Source organism: Pseudochaenichthys georgianus, chromosome 22 (genome assembly GCF_902827115.2).
Source record: "Pseudochaenichthys georgianus chromosome 22, fPseGeo1.2, whole genome shotgun sequence".
Classification (NCBI taxonomy): domain Eukaryota; kingdom Metazoa; phylum Chordata; class Actinopteri; order Perciformes; family Channichthyidae; genus Pseudochaenichthys; species Pseudochaenichthys georgianus.
This window is the reverse complement of record NC_047524.1, coordinates 30,623,001-30,649,126: the sequence shown is the minus strand read 5'-3', so window position 1 is coordinate 30,649,126 and position 26,126 is coordinate 30,623,001. Positions and strand designations below refer to the sequence as shown.

Here is a 26,126-nt window from a genome sequence, read left to right as displayed (position 1 = left end):
TTTATGAATTATTAACTAAACCTAACTTTTAAACGTCGTCTTTTTGTTTTGTATGTGTGGAGACAAATTGTGTCAGTCACGGTCACAATCTTTCTTCTTGAAGAACAAATAGAATTGATGTGAATGCATTCTTAAGCTGTTTAGCGGAAGAAGCGTATCATCGCCCGGCAACACAGCTTAAAGTCATTAGTCTCATGCAAATAGAGTTAGGGTTAGCATGGGATGTTAGCAGGCAGTACGCTGATTCCTTACCTGGTTCTCAGGTGGTCTTGGTGCTTGTCTGAAGGCTCAAGGCTGGACCACAAAGATGAAAGGTCAGGCGTCACACCAGCAGAGAAAGATTCCAGTGCAGAAAAGACTACTCTACTTGCAGTCAGGTACGCTTGTTGCTGCTTCCTACCTTCTTTATTCTCCTGTTCTTTCTGATTACAAAGAAGATTAAATAAAATCTTGAATTTCCACTTTTTCTTTTTTGCTTTCAGACTTCTACTTGGTTCTGTTAGCGTCTCTCTTTGTCGTGCATACTTATATACCCTGGACTGCCGTGTTTTTAACCCCAGCACCCAAACCCACCCCCCCACCCACACATATACGCAAGCATACACATCCTTCACCAGATCAAACTATCTTTGAGTTTAGTGTGCAGGAGGACAGCCCCGGGGGAAGTGTGTTGGCTTGTTAGTGTCCTGTTTCAATGACTCTTAGTCACGGTGCTGCTCAGAGCCCACCATCGTATTACTTCAAATCTATATCGTGCGTGTTTGTATTTATGCAAGGGTGTTCATTCATGCTCTCTGGCAGGTTGTACACTGGTTGGACGAAGTCTATGGCGTTCCTGTTTTACTCCAGGTCCATTATGAAATATTCTAGAAAACACGTTTGAAATAGATAGCACATTTATCTTACTTTTTAATGACTTGTGTCAAAGTGAGTGGAGCAGGGTGGACCCAAAGGCAGGAAACTGATAGATGTAATGGAAAAATTATTGACTCAACAAACAAGGATCCAACCAAGACGGAACAAAAACCAGGTTGCGAATTGTTGAAAGGGCTAATTGTCACTTTTGCTTCGGATAATTATTAACGGCATGAAATAAAGCAGGTGACAGTCATGATGGTAAGAGCTGTTAGGCTTCTCTAGGTGATAGGAAAGAAGCTTCAGTGTTCTTCTTTAGCTCACTGGACCTTCCTTTCTGAAAGGAAAGGAGATAATGGTGTCCCACATCATTTCAAATGAGGCACCATTGGACTGTTCACGGAAACAGACGATCGTGAAATGCTGATCGTGTAAGTTACGGTGCTTATTAAGCATTTGAAAAATAATGCCCTAACTTGCAAAAGTGCTTTTATGTTTTCAAATGTTCACCACTATCTTAAACCAAAAGGGAAATATGAGTGGGAAACCTACTCATGTGTTCGTTGCATTGCATACGAGTCCATCAGATCCATGAACTCCCCTCAGCCTACTAAATCATAAACCTGAGGAAAACATCTGAAACCAATGTCGTCCTCGATATTCAGTGCTGCATTTTGTTGGACAAATGTGTTTTAGAAAATGTTGTTAGTATGCATGTCAGTATTTAAATACCTTCCATCTCCACCAGCTTTTCAGGAAATGTATATATATATATATATATATATATGATATGATATGATGTATACAAGGATGTTTCTATTCACACAAACCTATATTTGAAACTTTGTACCTGGGTCATGAAACACTTTCTGTGTGGATGGACTCAAATGGAAACTAAATAAAAGCTGAGAGGGTGGAGATTTCCGAGAGTTTGTCGGCATGCAGGAAGCTTATTACCATTTAAGGACCTCGTTATGTGCCTGGTTGGAAATAACGACCTGCAGACAGGAAGCAGCTGGCCTTAACAATGGCTCCGTAGCACACGTCTTTTATAGATAACTATGTTCTCATCAAAGACAATGTCATCTCCCATTGGTACCATCGTCACTGACTTGCTTCACGGAATCAAAATACTTTATTTATCCCAAGGGGAAATAAGGTTTTGTGACAGTTGGACCATTTTAGAATAAAATACATAAATATTTATAAATACAGAAGAAGTTGAAGTAAAAATGTGCAGTGCGTCTTATGCACAGGAACGAGGCAGGACAGAGACCTCTCAAGGCTCATGGTGAAGACTCTTTGTGCAATCCCTCTTGGCCCGAAGAGTCCAGAGGCCCTCGATGGAACGCTGCCATATATATCGTCATGCTTTGCATACACTCGAAAGATTCCTTCTGACTCCTAGCAAATGCGACTACTTTTTATTAACCAGTAATCTTAAGTTACCCATGATGAGACGACTTTCTCCATAAGTCTGGACTCGGCTATCCTCCCTCGTTTCTTCGGTGTATCCTGCATCCTCGTTGTGTTCGTCTCAAGCTTTCAGCCATCAGTTGTAAATCACCTCTAACCAATCATAACAAATCTTTGGACACATTGTTTTTTTAAATTTGTGATAGTGCAGTCTCTGGACACCCGTTAATACTGTCCATTTCAAACAGGGAGAATACTTTGAGTACAACTTGGTTAGTGTTTTCGGATGCGTTGTATGTCATTTGACTATATCAAAAAGGCAATGTTGACCCTTGAATCTGGGACTCATACGTTTCAAGGTCTGGCTGCATTCCACATCCTTCTTCAACACATGGTGATGTTGTGGGGTTAAACACATTGTTCTGATTACACATGCAATTGTTCGCGAAAGGCATGATAACGTCCAAGAGCTGCTGCCCAACACTGCTGTTCGGCGCAGTTATTGTTCAACACGACTTACTCTCATTGCGAAATGGCTTTATTTTAAGATAAGGAAACTGCTGGGTGTAGCATAAATCCAGTATTACTTTGACTATGCTTTTTGACTAAATAGCAGAACGCTGTTTATGCTAAATATATTTGATTGAATTGAATATTCCCCAAAGAACCCATTTGGGAACCCTGGGTTTGATATGTTGTTGTTTCTTTTATGAAACGGAGCTTGAGAAAGCAGTTCAGATCTTGCGTTTTCTCATTTCTGTCTCCTTTTACTCCAATTACTGCATGAAGCGGACGATTGTCGAATGGGGGGGGGGCTAATCCGACAATGACGTATGATGGGTATAGGTTCATGAGCTGTAGATGGATTCTGTCCCTCGTGACTAAGTGTTATAAATAGCCTCCGTTCTGTTTATTACATCCCTTAAATCCCTTTACTTGATAATGTCAATAAAGCCAATGAATGTGGTTTCCTTGACATCCATTTTGTCATGACATCCACTGTTGATATCAGATCAGATAATTGAACAAGCATTATCTGACCTCCGTAAGTATAAGATTTGTATTTTTATTGTCATCTTACTGTGGTGCAGAGAGAAAGAAGACGGTTCCCAATTGTCACCCTTCCTTTTTCCTTACTTCCTTTTTCCTTTTTCTTTGTACTCTTGAAGCAGTCTGATGGAGTGGTGCAGCGATGACGCATTTTTGTAGATCGACCTGAAGGAAAGTTAGCAAATGCAAAGAAGCATCTTATGTCTGGTAGTTGTATAGGGGTGTGGTCTAGGTTGGTTCATTAGCTGTTATTCGTGGCACCGGTGTGACGGACATGTTACGGCGGTATGTGTTCCTCTGCCTTTTACCCTTCTTCCCAGGTGTGCTGCATTGCTGTGACGAGGTGCACAACAAAGTGCACCTGGAAAAGGAAGTGTTGAAAAGACCAGTGCCGGCAGCAGATGGGGGGGCCTCTGGGGTGGGGACTGCTGGTGTTTCTGCCTCTTAACTTAGGATTCATCTTAAAAGATGTCTTTCAGTGATGTATTTAGGTCAATGGTGGAAGCAAGGATCTCCTACCAGGGGATGTTCAGAAAAGTAGCTTGAATCCGGGAGATATCAATGGCCTGGGGTGAGTCAACCACACTTTCCCCCTTGGACAGGAACATGTGCATCTCATCCAAAAGGCAGGTAACGGTCAAACTGGCCATTTAGGATCTCATACTAACTAAATTACAATGACATTACTTCACGTCAACACTGTTAGGTTAAACACGAATAATTGTCTACGTGATGACGTTCAGTAGTCTCATACTGTCACCTTTTTTCATGGCACATAGAAGCTTCAGACATTTACCAGTGGGGGTATTTACTAACATATATTATGTCCGACGACAAATCGTGAAAATATCTTAAGCTTGTGTTAAAAACAGATCCTATTTCAGGCGTTTTACAAAAATGTATGTACGCGCCTTGTGGGCAAATTGTATTGCCATGAATGGGGATTGGTTTCTTCTTGCTTTGATTTCAAAAAATTAAAAAACATTAGCGATATTAGAGGTTGTAGGTTAAAGGGCTGTTGGGGGTTCTGACAGCTAACATTCTCATAGATCAGTGCTTCTCAAAGTATGGTCGTGAACGCCCCCTAGTGGTCCGTGAGTATATTGGTAAAATTTCACATTTGAAATAAATAAATACATTTAAGTTTTCCGCACTCTCGCGGGAATATCTCCGCAATGGAGCGAGCTTAAGTTTCACTTTCAATTGCATGATGTAGCCCAGATAAACACCTTCATCGCACATGTTGCCACTTGTTTGTACCATTTTCAGACGATTTGTAAAAAACGATGTGTTTTTGGATATTTGTGGAGTTAGGTGGTCCACGAGTGTTTTTTTTATTGGTTAAGTGGTCCTTGGTATGAAAAAGTTTGAGAAACACTGTCATAGATGATCTTGTAGGACTTCAGCATGAGCTCAATCTTTTGGGGGGGGGGGAATACCCCAGATGGAGGTTGTTCAGTTTGAGGCTAATCTTTCGCCAACACCGCTAATCTAAAGTCGGCTAATGTTTGATGTGATAAGGTTTAGTAGTCTCATTAGCAACCGCCCCCAACACATAGAGACTTCCGGAGTTCACTAGTTGGCTATTTACTGACGTATTTTATGTTGTAGAACAAAACTTGAAAATATCTGGAACTTGTGTTAACCACAGACATTATTTTAGGCATCTAACCAAAAACACATTCTTGTACATTTACCATGGGACGAAGGAACCGGAAATGGTAAAATGCTAACTCGTTGCCAAGTTTTAGGACTAATTCCTGCCCCACCAATTTATAACCTTGCTCTTGTCTCTATTGTGTGAATTTGCACTCTTTAGAAAGGGTTTATACATAATAAGTAATGGCATTATAACCGTTTTATATACTGTGGAAACATTAAAAATGTAAACCTGAAACAGCATTGGAAAATTGAAAAAGCAAGTTTATTTACAAGGCTATCAGTATAAGTTTGTATACAAAATGTAAAATAATGAAAAAGAACATGTGCTTACTGGACTTTTTGAATGAAAATGGAAGATGTGTGCTTATGGCTGCTGCTAATATATACCTGTGCTTGTACTTTTGCAAAGTCCTTGTACCCTCTTAAGTGTTTTGACTGCTTTTTGTCACAGAATAATGTCAATGGGTCTGAATTATCTGGACTTTAATAAAGAGAGGAAAGATTAATTAATACATTTGACTCAAAGTCTGTAGAAAGTCTCAAGCATCACAAAGCATAATGTAATATAAACAGTATAAACATGATCATATACGTGCATGTTCCAATAATATGTATTTTTACATTCTATAAACCTGCAGTCCCTGGGGTTCCAGACCCCATGTTGACCTGCAGAATCAGTGTCTGACATATTTGTTGGTGGATTCAGTAACCACAGCAATGCTGTCACCACGGTGATGTAGTTACCATAGCAATACAGCATCTGCCACTGTGATGCTGGAGTAGCTACAAGCTGATCAAACTCTCCTCCTCCACCTCCTGCTCCACCAAGTCCACATCAGCAGGCTCATCTGGGGAGAAGCTTTCTGCAGGTGGAGCGGTAGGAGCGGATGGAGCTGGTGGTGCTGGTAAAGCAGGTGGAGCAGATGGAGCAGATGGAGCTGGAAGAACGGGTGTTGCTGGTAGAATGGGTGGCGCAGGTAAAATGGATGGTGCTGGTAAAACGGATGGTGCTGGTAAAACAGGTGGCGCAGGTAAAATGGATGGTGCAGGTAAAATGGATGGTGCTGGTAAAACGGGTGGTGCTGGTAAAACGGGTGGTGCTGGTAAAACAGGTGGTGCGGGTCGAGTGCGTGGTGCTGGTACAGCTGTTGGGGCTGATGGAGCTGGTGGAGCTGTTAAAGCTGGTGGAGCTGTTAAAGCTGGTGAAGTTGGAGGTGCGTCAGCCGGGTAGCTGCGGGGGGGCGGGCTGATGGGCTGGTCGGCATGGTGATAGACGAAGCAGTAAGCTCCAGGCTTGGAACTGCTCTTAACAATGAGGGCCAGCTCTGTAGGGGCCATGGGCCGGTGAACACCATCCACATACACACTGAGGATGTAGGAGTCTGGGGGACAAGGAAGCATGATGTGTAAACAACATTTATTTTTTATTTTAAAGGTCACCTATAAATGCCCTTTTTGATGTCTTTTTTACATAAATATGTGTCCCTGGTGTGTCAGGAGACTCACAAAGAGTCTTTTTTTAAAGCTACGGACCCAGAATCAGCACTTCTCTAAGAGGGCTCAAATAGAGGGGTATGAGGCTACAACGGGTGATCTGTTTGGTATTTTAACACTTCATAGACATGTTTTTTATATATCTGAGACCTATAATATGCCTAGAAATAGTATAATAGGATAACTTTAAGTTTCCAGTAATATTAGCAGTTATCTAACAATCTGAGTAGTTATTTTTATACAAAGCGTCATTTGCCACCTCTGCTTAACAACAAATACAGGAAGTTTTTTTAAAAAGGAATTGTAGATGGAGAAATGACCACAGGGTAAAGGTAGTTATTGCATTATTGGAGGTGTCGTTATAAGCCCTAGTAGGGACTACCAGTCAGGCTATCTAATTCTCTGCTGCATCAGCGTTAAAAATCCTTTTTAGAAAGTCTTTCTCTTGCAAGTGCCCCAACTTCAGCATAATCAAAGTGCTGGAGTGGCCCTTTTAGGTCCGACTCTGAACTGTGGTGAATGAAACGAATGAACAGCCAGTGCTAACAGTAGCATGTGACAGTACCTATCGGACACACAGTACCTTGTTCAAAGCGTGCAGCACACTGCTCAGCCAGCTGCTCCATCGTGGTGGTGGGCAGGACCCCCAGAGTTTTTAGGTTGATTCCAAACTCTGGACAAGACACTGTCAGGAAGTCCTGAACAACAACAATGCACACAAAGTTACTCAAAGACCAATGGATGGACACATCTTAGCTGGTTTCTCTATTAAGATCTGTGTGAATATTCACTGAATATTATGATACGTACCGCAATAAACCCTATTTAAATAAAGTACATTATTTCATTTCATATTCTGTTCTTGTACATAACATATTCTATTTACATGGATGTAGACTTTTTGCACTTTTACATTTATTTATTTATTTCATTGCCATTTCTACACTGTAGCTTATATGACAATAAAACCTTTGAATCTTGAATTTAATCTTGAATACTTCTCTGCTATTTCAGTTTCAATTTTCAAAAGTAGAATTCAGTTTTTTTACATGTACATCATGCAATACCAATCCTTATTGTCTCTTCCAACATGTGAGTCCCTCTGACCCTATCACACAGCGTGTCACTGTTCATAATGTGGTCTTGGTGTGTGTGTGTGTGTGTGTGTGTGTGTGTGGGTGTGGGTGTGGGTGTGTGTGTGTGTGTGTGTACCCGAACAGATCCCTGGGCCATGCGCTCCTGGTTCAGCGTGCGTCTCCTCTCCCAGCGGTGGATGGAGTCCTGAACCTCTCTGCTGAGCTGCCGTGTTGCTGTCCTCTGCTGGTCAAACGTCTTAATGTGCTCCAGAGCCCCATAGGTGGTTGTCAGATAATAGGAACCTACACACACACACACACACACACACACACACACACACACACACACACACACACACACACACACACACACACACACACACACACACACACACACACACACACACACACACACACACACACACACACACACACACACACACACACACACACACACACTCATTAAGGTTGCACACACAGATGGGGGGTCAGGGTGTCAGTATGTTCTGGGTACCTTCTCCTAGCGCTAAGGCGGGGTCCATCAGCTCCATCATGTATTCTACATCCAGTTGCAGGTTGGCCAGATTGGATCTAGCCAGGACGTACATCATTACTGGCAGGAAGTCATCAGCGCCATGGGCACGCCCTAAACACAAACACACATATAAATATTTTGGACAAAGTATTCCCCGGGGAGGAAACTCTTTGATTAAAAGTGGGGAGATGTACAAAAATGTTCACTAAAAACATGTGTTGTGCCAATGTGTAGTGTTGTTGACATGACAAGAAACTGTGTTGGTAACTACGCCATAATTGGACAGTGACTTTTGATTATTAAAGATTCTCTAGAGCAGGGGCGTCAAACTCAATTTCATCGCGGGCCACATCAGCATTATGGTTGCACTCAAAGGGCCGGTTGTAACTTTTAAGACTATATAAATATATTATATTAAAATAATGTATTATATTACATCATTGCCTCTGAATTGGATTATTATCGGATAGGGTAATAACTTAGTAATGAACTACGTCTGAAAGCAGAAGTCCAGGGCAAATAATTGCAAGTCTCTTCAGTGCACATGGCACAAAACGAGATGCATTGTGGGACATGTAGTTTATGGGCAACGTGCTTCTGTAAATCGGCATGTAACCGTATAATAAACGGATTATTTTCTTTGCAAGCTCTTGCAGGGCCACAGAAAATGAAGTCGCGGGCCGGATTAGGCCCCCGGGCCTTGAGTTTGACACCCCTGCTCTAGAGTGAGCTGAGACCACCAAAAGCCTCCCGGAACTGGATTTAACAAACAATTTTCCAATTAGGAATATCTGATCTCATGTAACTGGCCCGTGAGCTCACCTTAGCTTGCCATTGAAAGAGCATTTTTCATGTGTGTACAGAAGGCTAATGCTAACGCTCGTTATGGGGCCAATGAAACGAAGACGCCTGACAAAGGCTTGAAACATTGTTGATGTATATTGCCATAATCGTACTGCCATGAATGGAGGTTTGGTTTTGATAAAAAAAAAAACAATAGAATTGGAGTTCATAGGTTAAATGGATTTTCTGGGGTTCTGACCTGGACTGCTGACAGCCATGGAGTCATAGATGATCTTGCATGCCTTCAGCATGAGCTCGATCTTTTTCTGGGGTGAATACTCCAGATGCACGTTGCTCAGTTTGATGCTGATCTTCTCCAGAGCAGAGGCCTCAGGGACGGCAGTGGTTACTCCTAAAGCTGTGGTGGTGCTGCCTAGAATGACAGACTGACACACACACACACACACACACACACACACACACACACACACACACACACACACACACACACACACACACACACACACACACACACACACACACACACACACACACACACACACACACACACACACACACACACACACACACACACACACACACACACACACACACACACACACACACACACACACACACACACACCATCGGCGTCAGCTGCTACTAATGATATGAACACTCTCTCACAGCTGTCCGGTCCAGTCTTACCTGGTTCTGTGCCAGCTGTTTCAGGCTGCTGTCGTTGGTGCGCAGCTTCTCAAGACTCTGGTAAATGTGCTCCCTCAGTGGCTTCAGCACACTCTTACACAAAGCAGCCTCTGCGATGCTCTCTGCACCGGCACACACACGTACAAGACAGTCAATACAACGTACCGTAAACCGTTCCTTTGAGAATGACTGTAACGAAAACTAAACACTTTGGATTCACAAAATCTGACTCATATAAGCATTTAAAGGTGAAATGTGTAAAATGTGGCCAGAATTAGAATCTTTAACAATCAAAACATGAACTAACAGGCCAAACAGAATGAGAAAGAGGTTACAGTGTTGATGTTATGTCAAACACATCTATGTATTGTATCTACTCAAATTAGCGTGCTAACGGACTAGCCCTGTCCTGTCCTCTGTTGTATTACCACCTGTTCCCAGAGACAACAGTACGTCTCTGTGGCACTTAGCCCCTGGTGTAGAGAATGAAGCTGGAGAGCAGCAGCAAGGGCCATCCCACAATATAGAAAATAGACTGAGCGTTAATTCCCTGCATCATGTTGGTTTTGCTCTGGCTCTGTATCTACAGTATCAGTAGATAACTGACCAACTCCTCTGCCCCAGAGTCACCATAATATTGGACTTATTTTCCTCTAGCCACTTATCTTCCAACTATTCTCACATGACAATCACATTTTTTAGACCGACATATCAGGCAGAAATGAACTTTGTCTGTCAGTTTCGCAATTTTACTATCTCTGAAAACATGGGCCGTTAACATTAGTCAAATTGTGTAAACATTTTAAGCCAATGTCGACTTTGTTGGAACGTTTGTAATGATTAACATGTTTATTAAATCTGTATACATATCTCGTTTTATGTAATGTTAGCCAATTGTAATGTGCTATCTATAGTTGGAGAACATCTTTGCCCAAGCAAGGATGTATAAAGAGTACGGATACATGCTACAAGGAACAGAGACAGACTTTAAATCAAATTGAAATAGTGGCCTAACTGTGGTATTACCATGTTAAGGGATGCCATTTGGCCCAAAAAGACTTATTCCCGTACATTGGCAAAAATCTGTCTTTTAAAGTTAATCATCTTCCCAGCAAGAACACTTAAATAGAACATATTTTAATTATTAGGACCTAAAAGTTGTAAAATACACCAGTAGGCAAATCTTGAGTAATGTGAACAATCCAAGACCGGAACCCTAACCCTTACTTTAAGAATCCAATTGATAAAAAAAACAAAAGAAAACGTATTAAATAAAAAACAGCGTCATTTGAGTGTACCCAGTTTTTCCTCTGAATACTGGTGTGGCTCCAGCATGGCTTGCAGCTCAGTGCTCTGCAGCAGGTAGCTCTTCAGCTGGGTCATCATCTGTCGGATCTCCTGTAGCAGCTCCGTCGAGGTGGAGTGGTTCGACATGGTCTCCAGGGTGAACGCACGGTGCTCTTTCACCTAAATACAAAGTATGAGAGATATACTTGATTCCATGTTTTAATCCAGATGATATGTGGCGTTGAGGTCGAAATCCAACGCAGATAAAGATCTCCTGTGTACTCACCAGGTTGCCGAAGTAGCTCAGCGGGTCCCGGGCCAGCTCCACGATGCGCTGCGTGAGGCGCCGGTCGTGGCTGATGAGGCCGGTGAGGACCGTGGACAGGCGGTAGCGGGCTCGGTCCAACATCACAGTGGGGGTTCTCTTCACTGCTACCTTGGGGATACGACTCTCCGCGGGGCGACTGGAAAGAATGATGAGGTACGTCTTTTAAACAAAAATAGAAACTATAGAGCATGGCTCTTTGACCTTGTTACCAATTGGCTTCGAGGTCCAGTCTTCAACTGTCTGAGACCTTCTGGGCAGGGAAGTTTCACATTATAAGCATAGTTTAAAACGTTTTGATAATTTGAACTCTGTACAAAAATCTTGTCTGTGATAATAATCTAAAATCAGCCTTGCCCATTCTGATATTAAGCATGCTTAATCGAAGCATGTAGCTGCCCTTGCTTGTAGTGGAATCTTTTGGTTTATAAAGATGTTCTAATAATGCTTTTCTATACTTATACTGAAAAACTGTGCTACATTGCTATTAGACACCAGTGACTTTTATTGGTTTTATTTATAATGAACGAGGACAGATTTAAACTGCATTTACTACAAATATTATAGGTGGAGAATTGCTCTTTGTTGGTTCAACTGTTTGCTAGTTAGATAGTTGTATACCTTTTAACCGCAGGTTTTAAACATGTGTTGAAAAGTATAAGACTTAAAGGTGGGGTAGGTAAGAATGGAGAAAGCAGCTCGAGTGCGCTAGAATTTGAAAATACACAGCCGGAAAAAAATCTGCCACTTCCTCACAGAGCCCCTCCTCCAACACACACGAACGCGCACATGACCAATGAGGGCACGAGATAAGCTTGTGCACAGATGGAAGGCTGACAGGCAGGTAGGCCATCCAGTTATTTTAGCCGGACCGGCTCAGATGATTGGTCGTGCTTTTTACAGCGCCACGGCTTCCACTTTTTTAATGGATTTTTTGTCAAAGCACTTCAGATATTCATTGCTATCGGGATGTTAAGAGCATTCCATGGAATATAACAAAAGGTGTTTCTCGAGCCGGTTTCTCAAACTTACCTACCCCACCTTTAACATAATTACTTTAATACAATTGTTAAGCTAATGTGTGATGTGAAATACTTTGTAATGCACAAATCAGAATGACATGTTTGATTAATTATTACAGATTAATTAAGAATTATGGAGGCTGTATTAGCCACTGCAAGCATAACACAGTTACTGTAAGTGATGTCTGACCAAGCGGTCGAGTTGCATTGTGGGTAACGTAGGTGCAATTTTTTTGTTTGTGGGGTTACAGGTCATGTAAAAAAAGCCCTAGTCAGGATAAAATATTTTACTGTGTAGTATTTCCTGACTGTGTGGAAGCTGGTCCTGGTTGCTATCAGAGTATAGGCTCTGATTTTACCATTTCACTTGTCATATCTATTATTCTAATATCTCATTAACAAACTAGCTAGCGACAGTTAAAAAAAAGATAAGTAAATTTCCCCCCAATATCTATGAGAGTGCAAGTTAAGATAAACCAACTGCTGATGCTGATTGCAGGATGGAAACACACTATTAATGAATAATTCATCTTTAGCTGATTTTCTGTGAAATTGATTAACCTTTGCCCTAACATTGGACAGAAACCTGCCTCACAGTCTGCCTTGGCATTTCTAAAGAGCCACAATGCATTATGGGTCAGTTGAATATGCCCATTAAATAAATGTTCTCATACTGAAATTAATTCAAATCCACATACTATGCAGTTTGAAGAACTACAAACCTGGTTTTACATCCTATCATATATTTGCACACAGCACTTTTCCTCTGCCACAGATCCAGAACCTACTTCTGGTTCTGCTCCTGTTCCTGGCTCAGCTCTGCTTCTTCCTCTGTGCTGCTGGTGGAGCGGGAGTCGGGGTCTGTTACTAGCACTGCCCCCCCTTGTGGCGAGTACAGCGACACGTCCGGCCTCCGCGCTGGGGATGGAGGGGGCCCTCTCATCCCTGCAGTCTGATTGGCTGATCCTCCCGTAGCGGGGCACACAGGTGTGTTTTGGGAAGAGGGTTTCCTCCTCGGGGGAGGGACCGGGCGGGTGGGCTTCTTGGTTAACAGCGCACAGAGGGAGCTGGATTTTTGTTTATCATCCTCCTCTTCCTCCTTCTTCTCGTTGTCCTTTTCCCCCTCTTCCTCCTGATGCATGCTCTCTTCTTCACCCCCCTCACTGGGCTGACCTGATTTACTTCCCTCTCCTCCTCCCTCTCTCTCAGTTATCTTCACAGGATGTTGTCCCTTCTCTCTCTCTGTCCCCTCTCCTACCTCTCGGTCGGTGATTTTCCGGGAGGAGGTGCGACGTAGAGGCGCAGGAGGCAGTGCGGGAGCGGCTCGGCTCTGCGGGGGGACCGGAGGCCTGGACGGAGTGAGTGATGGTGACACCAACTTCCTCTCTTCTCTCTCCCCTGCCCCTCCCTTTCCTTCCTCTTTTCTATCAGTTACAGAAGTGTGAGGCGAGGGGGGAGAGGAGAAGAGGAGGCCCACCCCCGACCCTAAGCCCATGCTGGGGGGTCGAGGCGGGGGACGCTTGTATTTAATGTCCGGACTGGGCACCTTTTTGGACCGCCCTTTGACCTCTGTGCTCATCTTCTGAGGGGCTTCTCCATTCTGCAGGGAGGGGGTGGGGCTATGATTGGCGATGATGTCCAGTTTGGAGATAGAGGAGGTGTTCAGGTCTTTGCTGGGGGAGTCCTCCATAGGGACCGGGTTAACATACATGTAGGGTCTACTCTGGTTCTGATCCAGAACCTGCTCCTGGTTCTCTGCCTGCAGGCTCAGACCGGACGTCCAGAAATCTGCAACACATGCAGTCAGTGTTAAAGCTGATAAGTAGTCAAGGTTGCGAGGGTTACTTAAAACATGTATGCCGTTACAATATACCTAAAGTCCCCCAAAATAAAATGGGTGAAGCAGATTTGATCCACTACGCTTGCAAAATCTAGAACACCCGGCCTAGAAATATCATAGGCAACCTCATGGACATTTTTAAACGACAGCTGAAAACATCATTTTTTTTAATTTTGGGTTTTAATTAGCAACAACGCCATTTAATTGGTCTTTTCATCTTTTTTAATTTCTTTTTTCTATTATTAAATTCCTGTTTTTTAAAATGCTATTGTATTTGTGATTGTGTATTATTATTATTATTATTATTATTATTATTATTATGACTTACCTGAAAAAAATTGTAATCAGTAACCAACTTGATCTAAGTATTGGGGGGGGGGGGACTACTGTCCCGCAGCTGCTGCCTCTCTGTTGGACTCCGGTACTGGCTTGAGCCCAAGTAGCTGCTACTCATACTACATAACTCACTATAAAGACATCAACAATGTGTGCCCATGTGATCTATAATATAACGTTATTTTTGTACCAGTAATCAGATTCTCTTTTATGTAACTTTAAAGGAATACAGTATCCTGATTACATAATGTAATAATATAATCTGTTACTCCCCCAGCCTGAACATAGTATATTAGTACATATAGTATTTATTTAGTACAAAGCAAGGCAATTTAAAATATTCAATATTATATTATATTAACAGATTTATGCTGAATTTAAGGAATTTGAATAGGCACATTTTAAATATAAGCTTATTTAAACTAAATCAACTAAATGCAAACGTTTTTAAGTGTAGGAAGTCAAAACATCCATGTCCCCATTTATTACTCTAACTCTCGGATAGAAAGTGCATAGCATATTTTGAAATGTAGAATCTATATCTAGAAAGGTAACAACATGGCCAGGGGTCTGGAACCTTTTGGACCAAAAGAGCCATTTTGTCTGGAGCCGCAACACATATTTGATAGCTTGATAGCTTATAAAGTTGCATATATTGTTACATCATAGACAAAAACTACAGTTGTTTTGCATTTATTATTTATTACATTATAGAAAAGTGTTCACCTCTAATAATAAACAAAGAACTTATAAGGAGAATTAAATAAATACACAGGCCTACTTTAAAATAAATTAAACACAACACTTGGGGAGTCCTCTGCACATTTGAAGAAAATGAATATAATTAAAATGGACCCACTTTGAAATAAATAAAACATATAACTGATTGAATGATGACTGAAGATCGTCAGCTGTCTTCCTCTTCCGTGTTTCCCCTCCAATACGTAAAGTCTGCAGCACCTTTGACAACTTCTCTCCACATATCAAACATACCGGTAAGCCAGCATTGTTTGCTGTGAAAGCAGATAACTCTGTCCACGCAGAATCAAACCCTCTGTTCCTCAGATACTTTTCTTTTCTTTGATTTATCCATAGTTCGCTCATCGAGCCGGGGGTCAGGTTATTCGCCTGTAAGTAAAGGCGCTGGACTGTAGCAGGATGTGACGCATATTTTAGTTGACCTAATTAAAACCGTTTTTTTTAAATGTTATGTGTCACAGTATCACCTCAAAATACAAGATACGAAACATTTTCAACCGTGCAACAACATATAAATAGTCCTACAAATATTTTTAGTGGAGGGCTTAAAGAGCCGCATGCGGTTCGAGAGCCGCGGGTTGCCGACCCCTGAACTAGGCAAATCTTATGTCCATGAAGATCATACATCACACATTAAATGTTTTTATGACATATTCATGCTGTTTTCCTACTGTTTTCTCTTTTGGTTTATAAATAACATTGCTAGTCTTAGTGCTTTATACTTTTCATATTCACTTTAATATATATTATTTTAACGTTTCTGCTGAGTCATCTTTTTGATCCAATTCATTTTATGATGGTTTCTTTCATTGCTGTATCTATTCTTTGTTAAAGCAACAACAACTTGAATGCACTGATGATGAACATGTATCTACCTGCACCCATAGCAGAGATGATCTCCAGCTCCTCTCTCTTAGTTGCCGTGGTGATGGCCCGGGGTAACTTCAGTGGGACGGCCAGAATGTCCCTAATTGGTGGATTTAAAAATAAAAGCCAGCATTAAGTGTACTGTCATGTTTTCATGGCATTAACATGTGCGCATAATGCATGTTATGGATGTTAAGTGTATGAACTATATGTGTATGTGCATTGTCTTTATATTAGGGCTGTCAAACGATTAACATTTTTAATCAGATTAATCACAGTTTAAAAATGAATTAATCATGATTAATCACCATTCGAACTATGTCCAAAATATGCCATTTCTTTATGTATATTGTTGTGGGAATGGAAAGATAAATGAAAGAAGAATTTTCTGTTGAAAATGAAAGACAGCCCACACACCTATCAATCATCAAACCGTGGGGTCTTAATTCATTACGTGTTGTTTTCTATCAACTGGGGAGTACTTCAGGAAAGTCGACAGGGGGGGGGGGGGGGGGCTAGTGGAGTACTTCGTGACCACAGAGTGTGAACGTTGTGATCAGCTGTTTTAGCGCAGTTCTCCAGTGATGGGGGGAGTCTCCCTCCGCAGCCGGTTGGCGTAGTTTTGGCACAGTTCCGTTGTACAGACCGACGTTAACAGCAGCCCTGTCTGTGCACACGGAGACCGACTCTGTCGTCCGGTGATCTAACCGCCTTCTGGAAAAGCTTCACAAGTACGTCGGTACGCAAATGCGCTTTGTGACACAAGTGACGGTAGCATTTCAGATTACGCACATAACCTGCGTACCAGTTACTGCAAAAGTATTCTCCGTCGGGACTTCCTGTAACAACACCACGCCGTTATCTTGATTCTGATTGGCCAGAAGACATTATCAAAGATGTTCTATTGAGAAGACATCACTACGTGACAAAAGTTTTCAAACCCGTTTCTGGTCTTCGGTATTTCCAGACAAGTGGCTACTGAAATCAATCTTACTAACTGCTGTCTGTGCAATTTACTCCGCGCGAGTTGGCAGACTTTATTTTGCTTACTTTAACATCATTTTTCATGGTGGGGCTAAGCCATTTCTTGGTATGGGTGTAGCCTACCCCAGGCATACCCTGGCGCTGCCACTGGTGGGATATATGGGGCGAGCCATTCTGCACATGCGTTAAATGCGTTAAATATTTTAACGCAATTAATTCAAATGTTTTATTACTGCCGTTAACGCGATAATTTTTACAGCATTACTTATATATATATATATATATATATGTGTACTGTATACTTAATGCATGCCAGATGTGTTTGTGTGTATATGCCATGTCTTTGTGATTTTGCACAAACATTTGTATCTTTTAGCATACAATATGGTGCAGAAATTAGTCATTTTATTACTTTCAGTTCTCTGGTCTCGAAAGTCAATCGTTTTTTTAAAGTGTAATTGGTTGGATGCCTGAAATAAGGTCTGTGGTTAACACAATCTGAAAAATACGATTTTTATAGAGGGAGCCTTTGCAATGCTAACTTTGGAAATCTCTTCATCACTGCACTACTTTATGTGCACATGCTGTATGCTATACAGTACATACCGTACACAACACACTACGTGCATTTGCTATTTTGTGTTTGCACTGTGTTGTTACCTGCTGGCACAGTAGAAGGCGATCAATTTGAAGATGTCATCAAAAACCAGAGAAGAACCATCGAAGTGAAGAACTGTGACAGAAAACAATGTAATAATGAATCACTCACTAATCTACTATCTGTCCTCTACCACACAAATCTTGCATATTTTCTAACACGTACATGTCTTGTGTTGTTTGACCCTCAGGTTGTGTACGGACGGCTCCCCCAGTTCATCAGGCAGGCGTACTGACAACGTCATGGCCTTGTCCTCTGTGCTGTGAACCAGGAATGCCTGCAAATGACAACATGTGGTTACAACTCTGAGGTCAGAATGGAAAACAATTATATTAAAATAAGGACTCAAGACTCAGAAATACACAAGACACAGACACTGGGCAACACCACAAACATAAATTAAAGTGTTTAGTTACAACATTTTCAGAGGTATTGTAACACATTTTCACATACCACAGGTTGAGCAACAGCAAAAACGTCATACCAACACTTAAAGACCATATTCAATTTCAACTAATATGGGATTTAAAGCTGATGTTTTTTAAGTTCCCATAGTTTCCTATGATTTCCTAGAAAGAAAATGATATAACTGCACATTTATTTGAAGAGTTGAAGAGTGTCCTTTTGGAAAATTGAATTATATGATGTACATGCTTTTATTTACTTTCTTTGTGTGAGTGAGTTGAGAGGATTCATAGACATATGGGAAAGGAGTTGATTAGCTTAGCTTAGCATAAAGACCAGAAACAAGGGAAACAGCTAGACTGGTTCTGTCCTTAGCCTAGCACTCCACTGTTCTGTTTGTGTACGGTTTCAACAAATGAGATGTTGTAAGGTGTATTTTCTTTTTATTTGGAGAGAGAAGGCTAACTAGACTAGACTACAAAGGGGTGTGAGGGGGCAGGGGCCCAGACAACATAACTTCAAAGAGACTGCCTTAATCAACACATCAAAGGATTAGACAACAAAGGCACTACACAGGGGGGCTTTTCACACCTACCTGTTATAACACCTCACCCCTCACATCAAAGGATCTCGGACAAAGGGAGGCGGGACTTAGCTCATTAACATAATTTTACCCATGCACTCACATCAAAGGATCTCGGACAATGGGAGGCGGGACTTAGCTCATTTTCATAATTGTACCCACTCACATCAAAGGATCTCGGACAATGGGAGGCGGGACTTAGCTCATTTTCATAATTGGGGGCGTGTCACCTGTCACTTTTCATGCATACTAATGTGACGAAAGCGGTATGAATATAACTACTAATGTGTGTGTATCTCACCCCGGATGTCTCTTTCTCCAATATACTGGTGGTTCGGTCCTGGCTGAGTCCTTTGGGCTGCCACACCGAGACACTACCAAGCAGCCGATCTAAAGGACTCAGCAATGGGGGAGTTGAACAGGATGGTGGGACAACAGGGGGAGTTGGAGGAGATGAGGAGGATGGAATTGTTGGTGATAATGGATCGAGAAGAGGAGGGGGACAAGGAATAGGATCAGAGGGCTGGGGAGAAAGGATGGGAGGAGGAGACGCCGGAGTAGGGGAGAGAGGAGGAGGAAGAGATGGGGGAGGAGGGTTGGAGGACAGGGTGGGAGGAGATTTGGAGATAGGATGAGGAGGAGGAGGTTTGGAGACAGGAGGGAGAGGGGGAGGAAGGGCTGGAGGAGTTGCAGCAGGAGGACAGGAGGACTTGAGGGGAGGCGGGGGTTTGGGTCGACATGGCCGGAGCGGAAGGTTGGATGATGGCAGGGAAGGTGGAGAGAGGGGAGAAGCTGGAGGGATGGAGGCAGGGGAGGGGGTGGGTGGAGAGTCGAGTGGTCCTGTCAGAGGGCTTGTGTGGCTGTAAAGGATAAAAGGGGTAAAGGTCAGGCATAGAAACTTCATGTGGAGGATTTGTTCTTATCTTGTCTTCAGTAAGCTTCCAGAAACTTGAATCTTGTCACCAGGACTCATTCTCTGTGACTTCAGAAACATTGACAGGAGTTGAAGTTTCCCCACTACCTGGAGTCATCTTAATGAATCTGCAGTTTTGTATTGCATTATGGTACGAAAAATAAAAACTCTGCTTTTGTATTACAGTCACATTTAGCTAGCATACGCTTAAATAGTAAAGCTCATGTTATTCTATATCATTTTTATTATCTCCAATAGAGTGAAGCACTGATGACGTTTATTCTGGAAGTTAGCATTGCAAGGAAATCCTCGACAAAAAGCCAATGGGATTTTTCCATTGGTTTTGGTGTGTTGCAGAAAATAAGCTATGTGGCAAACACACGTTTATGGATAATCTCCACATATTAACACCACTTTGTGATTTTTAAGCATAAAAGTAATCGCCCGACTGAGTGGGGGTATTACTGACAATAAAAATCACTTAAGCTTGTTGTACACCAGAGATACTAACATAAGAATTTAACCAAAAACAAGTTCAAAATAACACTAACTTTGAGACGATGGTTCGTAGGTGGTAAAATGCTGACTCATTTTAGGGTTTCTTATTTTCTGCATTACTCCGAAAAGTACTTTTTTGACACCCTTGTGATGCTAACTTTTGGGCTGGCCTTTGATATAATCACAATACCACTCAATCACAAGACAACATCCATTTATATCCTTATTTCTGTCTGTTAGCGTTAATTATTCCAATGATTTATCCTTTTGTAGCGATATCAGCATTGGGGATGTTAGCATGTCAACATTTAAATTAGCTAGCTAGTAATATGTATTATTTCAATAATAATGTATTCATTTTAGGGGTATATTTAGGGGTATGCATTATTAAATTAAACTCTTAAAATGTATTTTAAGATTGATTGATTCGAATGGATGCAACAGAATAAGATGTGATAATACATTTGCCCGATACACGTCACATATACAAAATATATGTCAAGCGCCTTTTTAACGATAATTTATGATCTGTTTAAAAACAAGAACAAATACCATTAAGCTCTCTGTACCTTCACATTGCATAATCTGTTGAATCACTTTCACTATACTTGGATTAGTGGCTGTTTTTGACTCTTGTCCTAATATGTGCTCTTCAAACACAATAGCCGCGTTCACACTGCGGTACTTTTCCCATAAAGGTTCATGCGAACTTAGTTCATGAGAACTCTTTAGTTCTCATGAACTAAGTACAGATCGCGTTCACACCAGAAAAAGTCCCCTGGGGGAGGATTAGGCAAATGAAGCCGCTGACGTCACTTCTTCTTCTTCTTCTTCTGCTTTGGGTTTACTGGCAGGCCGCAACCCACTTCACGGTGTATACTGCCACCCGGAGTCCCCGGCCGGAAGTCCCCGGAGTTGGGGAAGGCTTCAGTAGAAGCTGCTGGGAGTCCCAGCAGCTTCTACTGAAGCCTTCCGAGTAAATCGCCAGAATGCCGACACCTCCTCATCTCCACCGCTCCCATGTTTTATGTTGTGTTGCCATAAGTTAGTCTCTCTGCGTTTCTGCGCTGGGCTAATGCTAATAATGCTAATGCGAGGATAATAAAATGGCGGCTTCACAAAACTTTTTGGGAGTTTTACGGGGCGTGGTTTGCAATCCGCCCAGCCAATCAGGAATATAGCTCTTTTCTCACAAAAGAGCCGCTCGAAAGTCCCTGCTCTCTAGCAGGGACTTTCGAGGGGGTTAAAAGGTTCGCATGAACTACTTTTAGTACCGGCTCTTTTTGGTGTGAACCCGATCATGAACTAAGTTCGCATGAACCTTTGTGGGAAAAGTACCGCAGTGTGAACGCGGCTATTGGTCCAACACTAGGAGTGGAGAAAGGGTTAACATAGTGATCGTCAGAGGAAGCAGTGTGGTTTGTTGAGTGGGGAAAAGGTAGTTTTAACCTTGAGCTATAACTTTATCTGCACGATAAAGATGCTGCAATAGAAATAGTTTGATGATTATTTCATACTGCTGCAGCCATGACCTTTGCTACAGTCCCACTCACACATAACAGCAACTAACTACTTTGGCCTTCAGATGGCAGAGACCACCACTTTGTTTAGCTCAGAAATAAGACATTCTATGTCTGTTTCACCCTTAAGCTAGTTTCACGTAGCTGTAACCAGCACTGCATTCAGTACTACAGCATGTTGGTCTTAACTTTAACATTGAGCCAGATGAGATGCTGTGTGCATTTTGTACAAAATACTGATTTTAAATAAGAAAAAGTGTGACCATATCAATCTAATTTTAGATTTGATTCAGTGGCGTCCAGTGCTGTTGAGTACTCACTTCCCCTTTTGTTAGCTTTGGGTAGCTAGCTAAACACAAGTTGGGGTAGATATTTGCAAGTGGTGTTGCATCACTAGTGCAGAAAGCTGTTACTATGCCTGAGCTTCTGTTATATATTATTTACTCACAGCGGATCCTTGTGATGAGCAGGAGAAAAAGTACCTTATTGTCTAGATCTTCCACTTTCAATCCCATGATCCATGTGGGCCCTAATAGCCTGCAGCTAACCACTTGTATGAAACATAGATGACTAGTGTTACGGACCAAATGTTAAGAGGTGTTGAAACAAGTTAGACCTAATCTACCTGTTGTCCTTATGTCAAATTTGACCCGTTTCAAATTATTTTTATGTTGGAATAAGGGGTTATTTGATCTAATTTCCATAAAAATAACATGGATGGTTCCATCCTCACATGAAAAATGAATGATCACTACTTTCATTGAAATATGGGTGTTATATATGAATTTATAGCATCTGTGATCAACAGGTGTCATTATGCTCTGGTATTGGAAAACATTTAATAATTTTAAAACTATGTTCTTAACTATGATATAGAACAGTCTGTAATAGTCTTTTATCAAACTCAGAAATTAGGTTTCATCTTGTGTAAATTAGGTCTTTTGATCATATATTGTAATATAATTAAGTTGGCAAAAAAAACATGAGGAAAATAGTTGCACAGTTGATGGACACACAAGGGTTAAAAAAAAACAAAAAAATCCTCCTAATTATTTATATAATTTGGATGAAAAAACCCTCTACATTTGTTATTCCAAGAACAGATATAGGGTTAAGCGTTATGATTACCATTTTTTACCAGTTGTTACTTCAGTGGTTCTCAAACTTTTTCTGTCAGGCCCCCCCTTTGAGAAAAAAAAAAGTCGGGCCCCCCCAACACAAATAGTCAGGCTCAGTGGCGGCGCCAGAGATTTATTTTGGAGTGCTGTGGGGTAGCTTGACGTTTCATAGAGGGTGCTCAAACATTTAGGGTTTCCCATTAATGTACCGGTCGCTACAGTGGAACTTTCTACTGCAACACTCCCCACGCATATACAGAATGTACCCGCGACTGTTACAATGAAGGCTCGATAATCAGCTGGTGTAAGCAGGGGTAAAGTGCTATTTTTATAGGTGGTGTGTGGACCTCACATACAGTAGGGGGGTCCGGGGGCAAGCTCCCCCGGGAAGATTTTTAAATATTGAAGTTAAAAGCATCAATCTGGTGCACGTTGAGAGCAAAATGAAGAGATCTATGGATACATCTCTCAACACCCATTGAAACAGAACTGGAAACAGATTTACTATTTCTTTATGGATATTTTACAAATCACTCCCCTTTTAAACTTTATTCTTTTTTTACTGTCATAGTATTTCATACCTGTTTTTCATTTATTCTCTTATTTTTTTATAACTATAATGATCATATAAAGGTGTGCCTCGGAAATAATTGTTTACATTAATGGTGACCAAACCGTTTGAGACCCACTGAGATAAAACTGAGAGAGTCCTTTAGCTCACTGAGCCTCTCAGTCTGACAGGAGAGGACTCTCCTCCACGTTGTTGTTGAAAGAACTCCTTACAGTATATCCGTTAGCGTAGCTCGCTAGTGAGAATTCTTAACGAAATCTACTGACACAAAGTACAGCGCCCCCCACTTTGAGAACCACTGTGTTACTTGAACAACTGAAAATCTTTAATCCTTTTCGGCTACAGAACCCAGTTCTGAGTGAGATCATTTCTCTATGAATTTGAAGGCATATCTGGCAAATGAGGAAATCACATGTCTACAACCCCATCGCCACCCCCCATCCCCTTACACACGACATGCTCATTCACAGGAAGGACAGAATAACCATGAAGTCAGCTAATCTTCTGAGGAACAACAGCATGTTGTCAGCACAGTCATTTTAAAACATCATTTGTTTGACTTTATATTTGCTATCGTTAGGTGACATCATACGCTCATATTAACAACATTTATTTTTAGTTAGAAAATGTTAGAAATAATATATATTGACATTGTTACGTTGGTTCAAAAAGCAGTTGTCTTAATTGTGTGACTTGCTGTCCTTGGAATAACACACCATCACTTTGTAGAGGGGTGGAAAGGAAATAAGAACATTTAGTCTATTTAAAGTAATGTAAGTAAACATTCATGATACAGTAGTTGTACTTGAGTTTTTACATTCAACTTTATACTCCTACTGCACTACCTATTTTTAGTTTACTTCACTCCATTCTATTGATTTATTTGGTAGTTTTAGATGCTAGTTACTTTCAGGACTAATTACAAAATATGATGGTTATAGATAACTCTATTAAAAGGCTATAATAGGCTCCACCTCGAGCTACTACAACAATAACACAGAGGATGAATAATAATTCAGTAAACAAATATATCATTAGTATAACACTGAAAGATACATTGCAGGAATAATTACATTTAGCTGATAAGACTAAAGTACTTAAGTCACATTTCTAATGCACTACTTATAATGGAGTATTTATATACTGCAGTACTGATACTTAAGCAGGGATCTGCATAACTCATTCCCTGATTTTGCTGACCTAACATGACCTTAGGGATAGTCGCAGTCTCATGGAGTCATTTAACCAAAAACATGAAAACATCCTAATCTATTACCTAATCTATATAATCCTAAAGTAAAAATATATATTGTAAATCCTATAAAGGAGAAATATGACTTCTTCAACAAATGCAGCAGCCTCAACATATGAACTGACACAAAGTGCAACTTTCAAAAGGATCCCACTGTAAACAACGTCATCCCTCATACGGTCTAAAGTGTGAAGTTGATGTGGGTGAGGGTGGCTGTGTACATTTAAAATTAAACAAATCGCAATATCCCCACATTCGATATAACGGTCTGATCTGCTTTTTTCCAGTGGTTAGCGTCAACTTTCAACCACTGACATTCTTCCATACAATAAGTGGTTTAAAGATACTCAAATTGAAGCATTTCTGTAACAAAACCAGAATGTTGTTACAATTCCTGTATTAGAAACCTGATTTGACAAAACCCCGTAAAATCAGGATGTAGTATTTCAAAAGCTCTTATGGGCCATTGACCTAAATGTTATCTGGTGAGTCATCACATCTGTTTTCCTGCTTTGGCTGTGTAACTTTCAACCCCCAACTCCCTCTCCTAACTCCCACCTACACCCCCCCCCCCTGTCCCAACAGACTATATCCTTGCATTGTCACACAGCTTTATCACAGACACCACACACACTCACCCTGTGTCCGTGGAAACTACGCTGGCTTCCATCATAGTTCCACAGTTTGAGTTTTGGACTGCTCTCTTTTACTATGTCTCTCTATGAGCTCCATTGAAAACTCCGCCTTTTTCTCAACTCCCCCCTTTTGTTCCTCCCCTCTGTTGGTCGCTGCAGGACTGAATAAGGGGAAACTAAAAGGCAAAGGGAAAATGTGTTTCTCTGTGCACCCTCCCCTCTGCTTCTCTGTCGACTTCCTGAGTTGATCATTAGGCAGGAAGAGGCTGCACACTTTGGTCAGACTTCCCCTGCTCTCAGTCTTTTTTAGTCTATGACATACGCTCTAACTTCTGTCTCATGTCATCTTCCTTTCGGTCTAGTGTTCTCCTACTCGAGCAGTACAGTTACAGATCATGCTTATTATTTATATCTTCTCATATTAACAGGCTTTTTAATCTCAAAAGAACCTCGTAGAAATACGACCCTGCTCAAATTCTGCACATGTGGCCTAAATATTCAGCAGATTCTCCATTAGCCTCCTCCTCTCCTTCCTTCTCCCCTCCCTTCTCCTCTAAAGTTTTCCAGATGCCCCACCTTCCAACTGTGGAATGCACAACCTCATGTCCCCCCCTCACCCTTTTTTCCCTCTTTTCTGCCTGCCTCTTCACACCTCCCCCTTTTTGTATGTACTCTATAAAAGCTTAAGTTACTCTCTGACTGATTGTTGTTGAGTAGCTTTCAGTGTAAAGTCCATGCACTTTCAGAGGGTGGTTTTCTATCCAATCAACAACCCTAACCCTAAAAACAGGAAGCAGTGTTTATGTTTTTCGCTCTGCTGATCTGGAATGAACTTCCAGAACATCTGCCCTGATTGGTTTAAATCGATGCTGATTTTTTATTTTTGTTTAATCATGCCTTTCCAGAGGTCATTTCACAACATTTTGTCATTATACCTCTTCACCTCTTGCAGCATCAACAACTGTATTGACACT

General features: G+C 41.4%; 1 protein-coding gene across 1 annotated transcript; it reads right to left on the bottom strand.

The window, feature by feature from the left end:
- Positions 1 to 5,223: 5,223 nt before the first annotated feature.
- Positions 5,224 to 25,377, bottom strand: rin3 (Ras and Rab interactor 3). The gene is made up of 14 exons (XM_034111820.2): positions 25,156 to 25,377; positions 18,947 to 19,505; positions 17,823 to 17,934; positions 17,660 to 17,732; positions 16,024 to 16,115; positions 13,002 to 14,001; positions 11,153 to 11,330; positions 10,878 to 11,046; positions 9,580 to 9,701; positions 9,131 to 9,317; positions 8,068 to 8,199; positions 7,690 to 7,856; positions 7,061 to 7,175; positions 5,224 to 6,365 (listed from the first exon to the last, which is right to left on the bottom strand). The coding sequence occupies exons 1-14, from the start codon at positions 25,188 to 25,190 to the stop codon at positions 5,767 to 5,769; spliced, it is 3,540 nt and encodes a 1,179-aa protein (XP_033967711.1). The 5' UTR covers positions 25,191 to 25,377; the 3' UTR covers positions 5,224 to 5,766.
- Between the last annotated feature and the right edge of the window lie 749 nt (positions 25,378 to 26,126).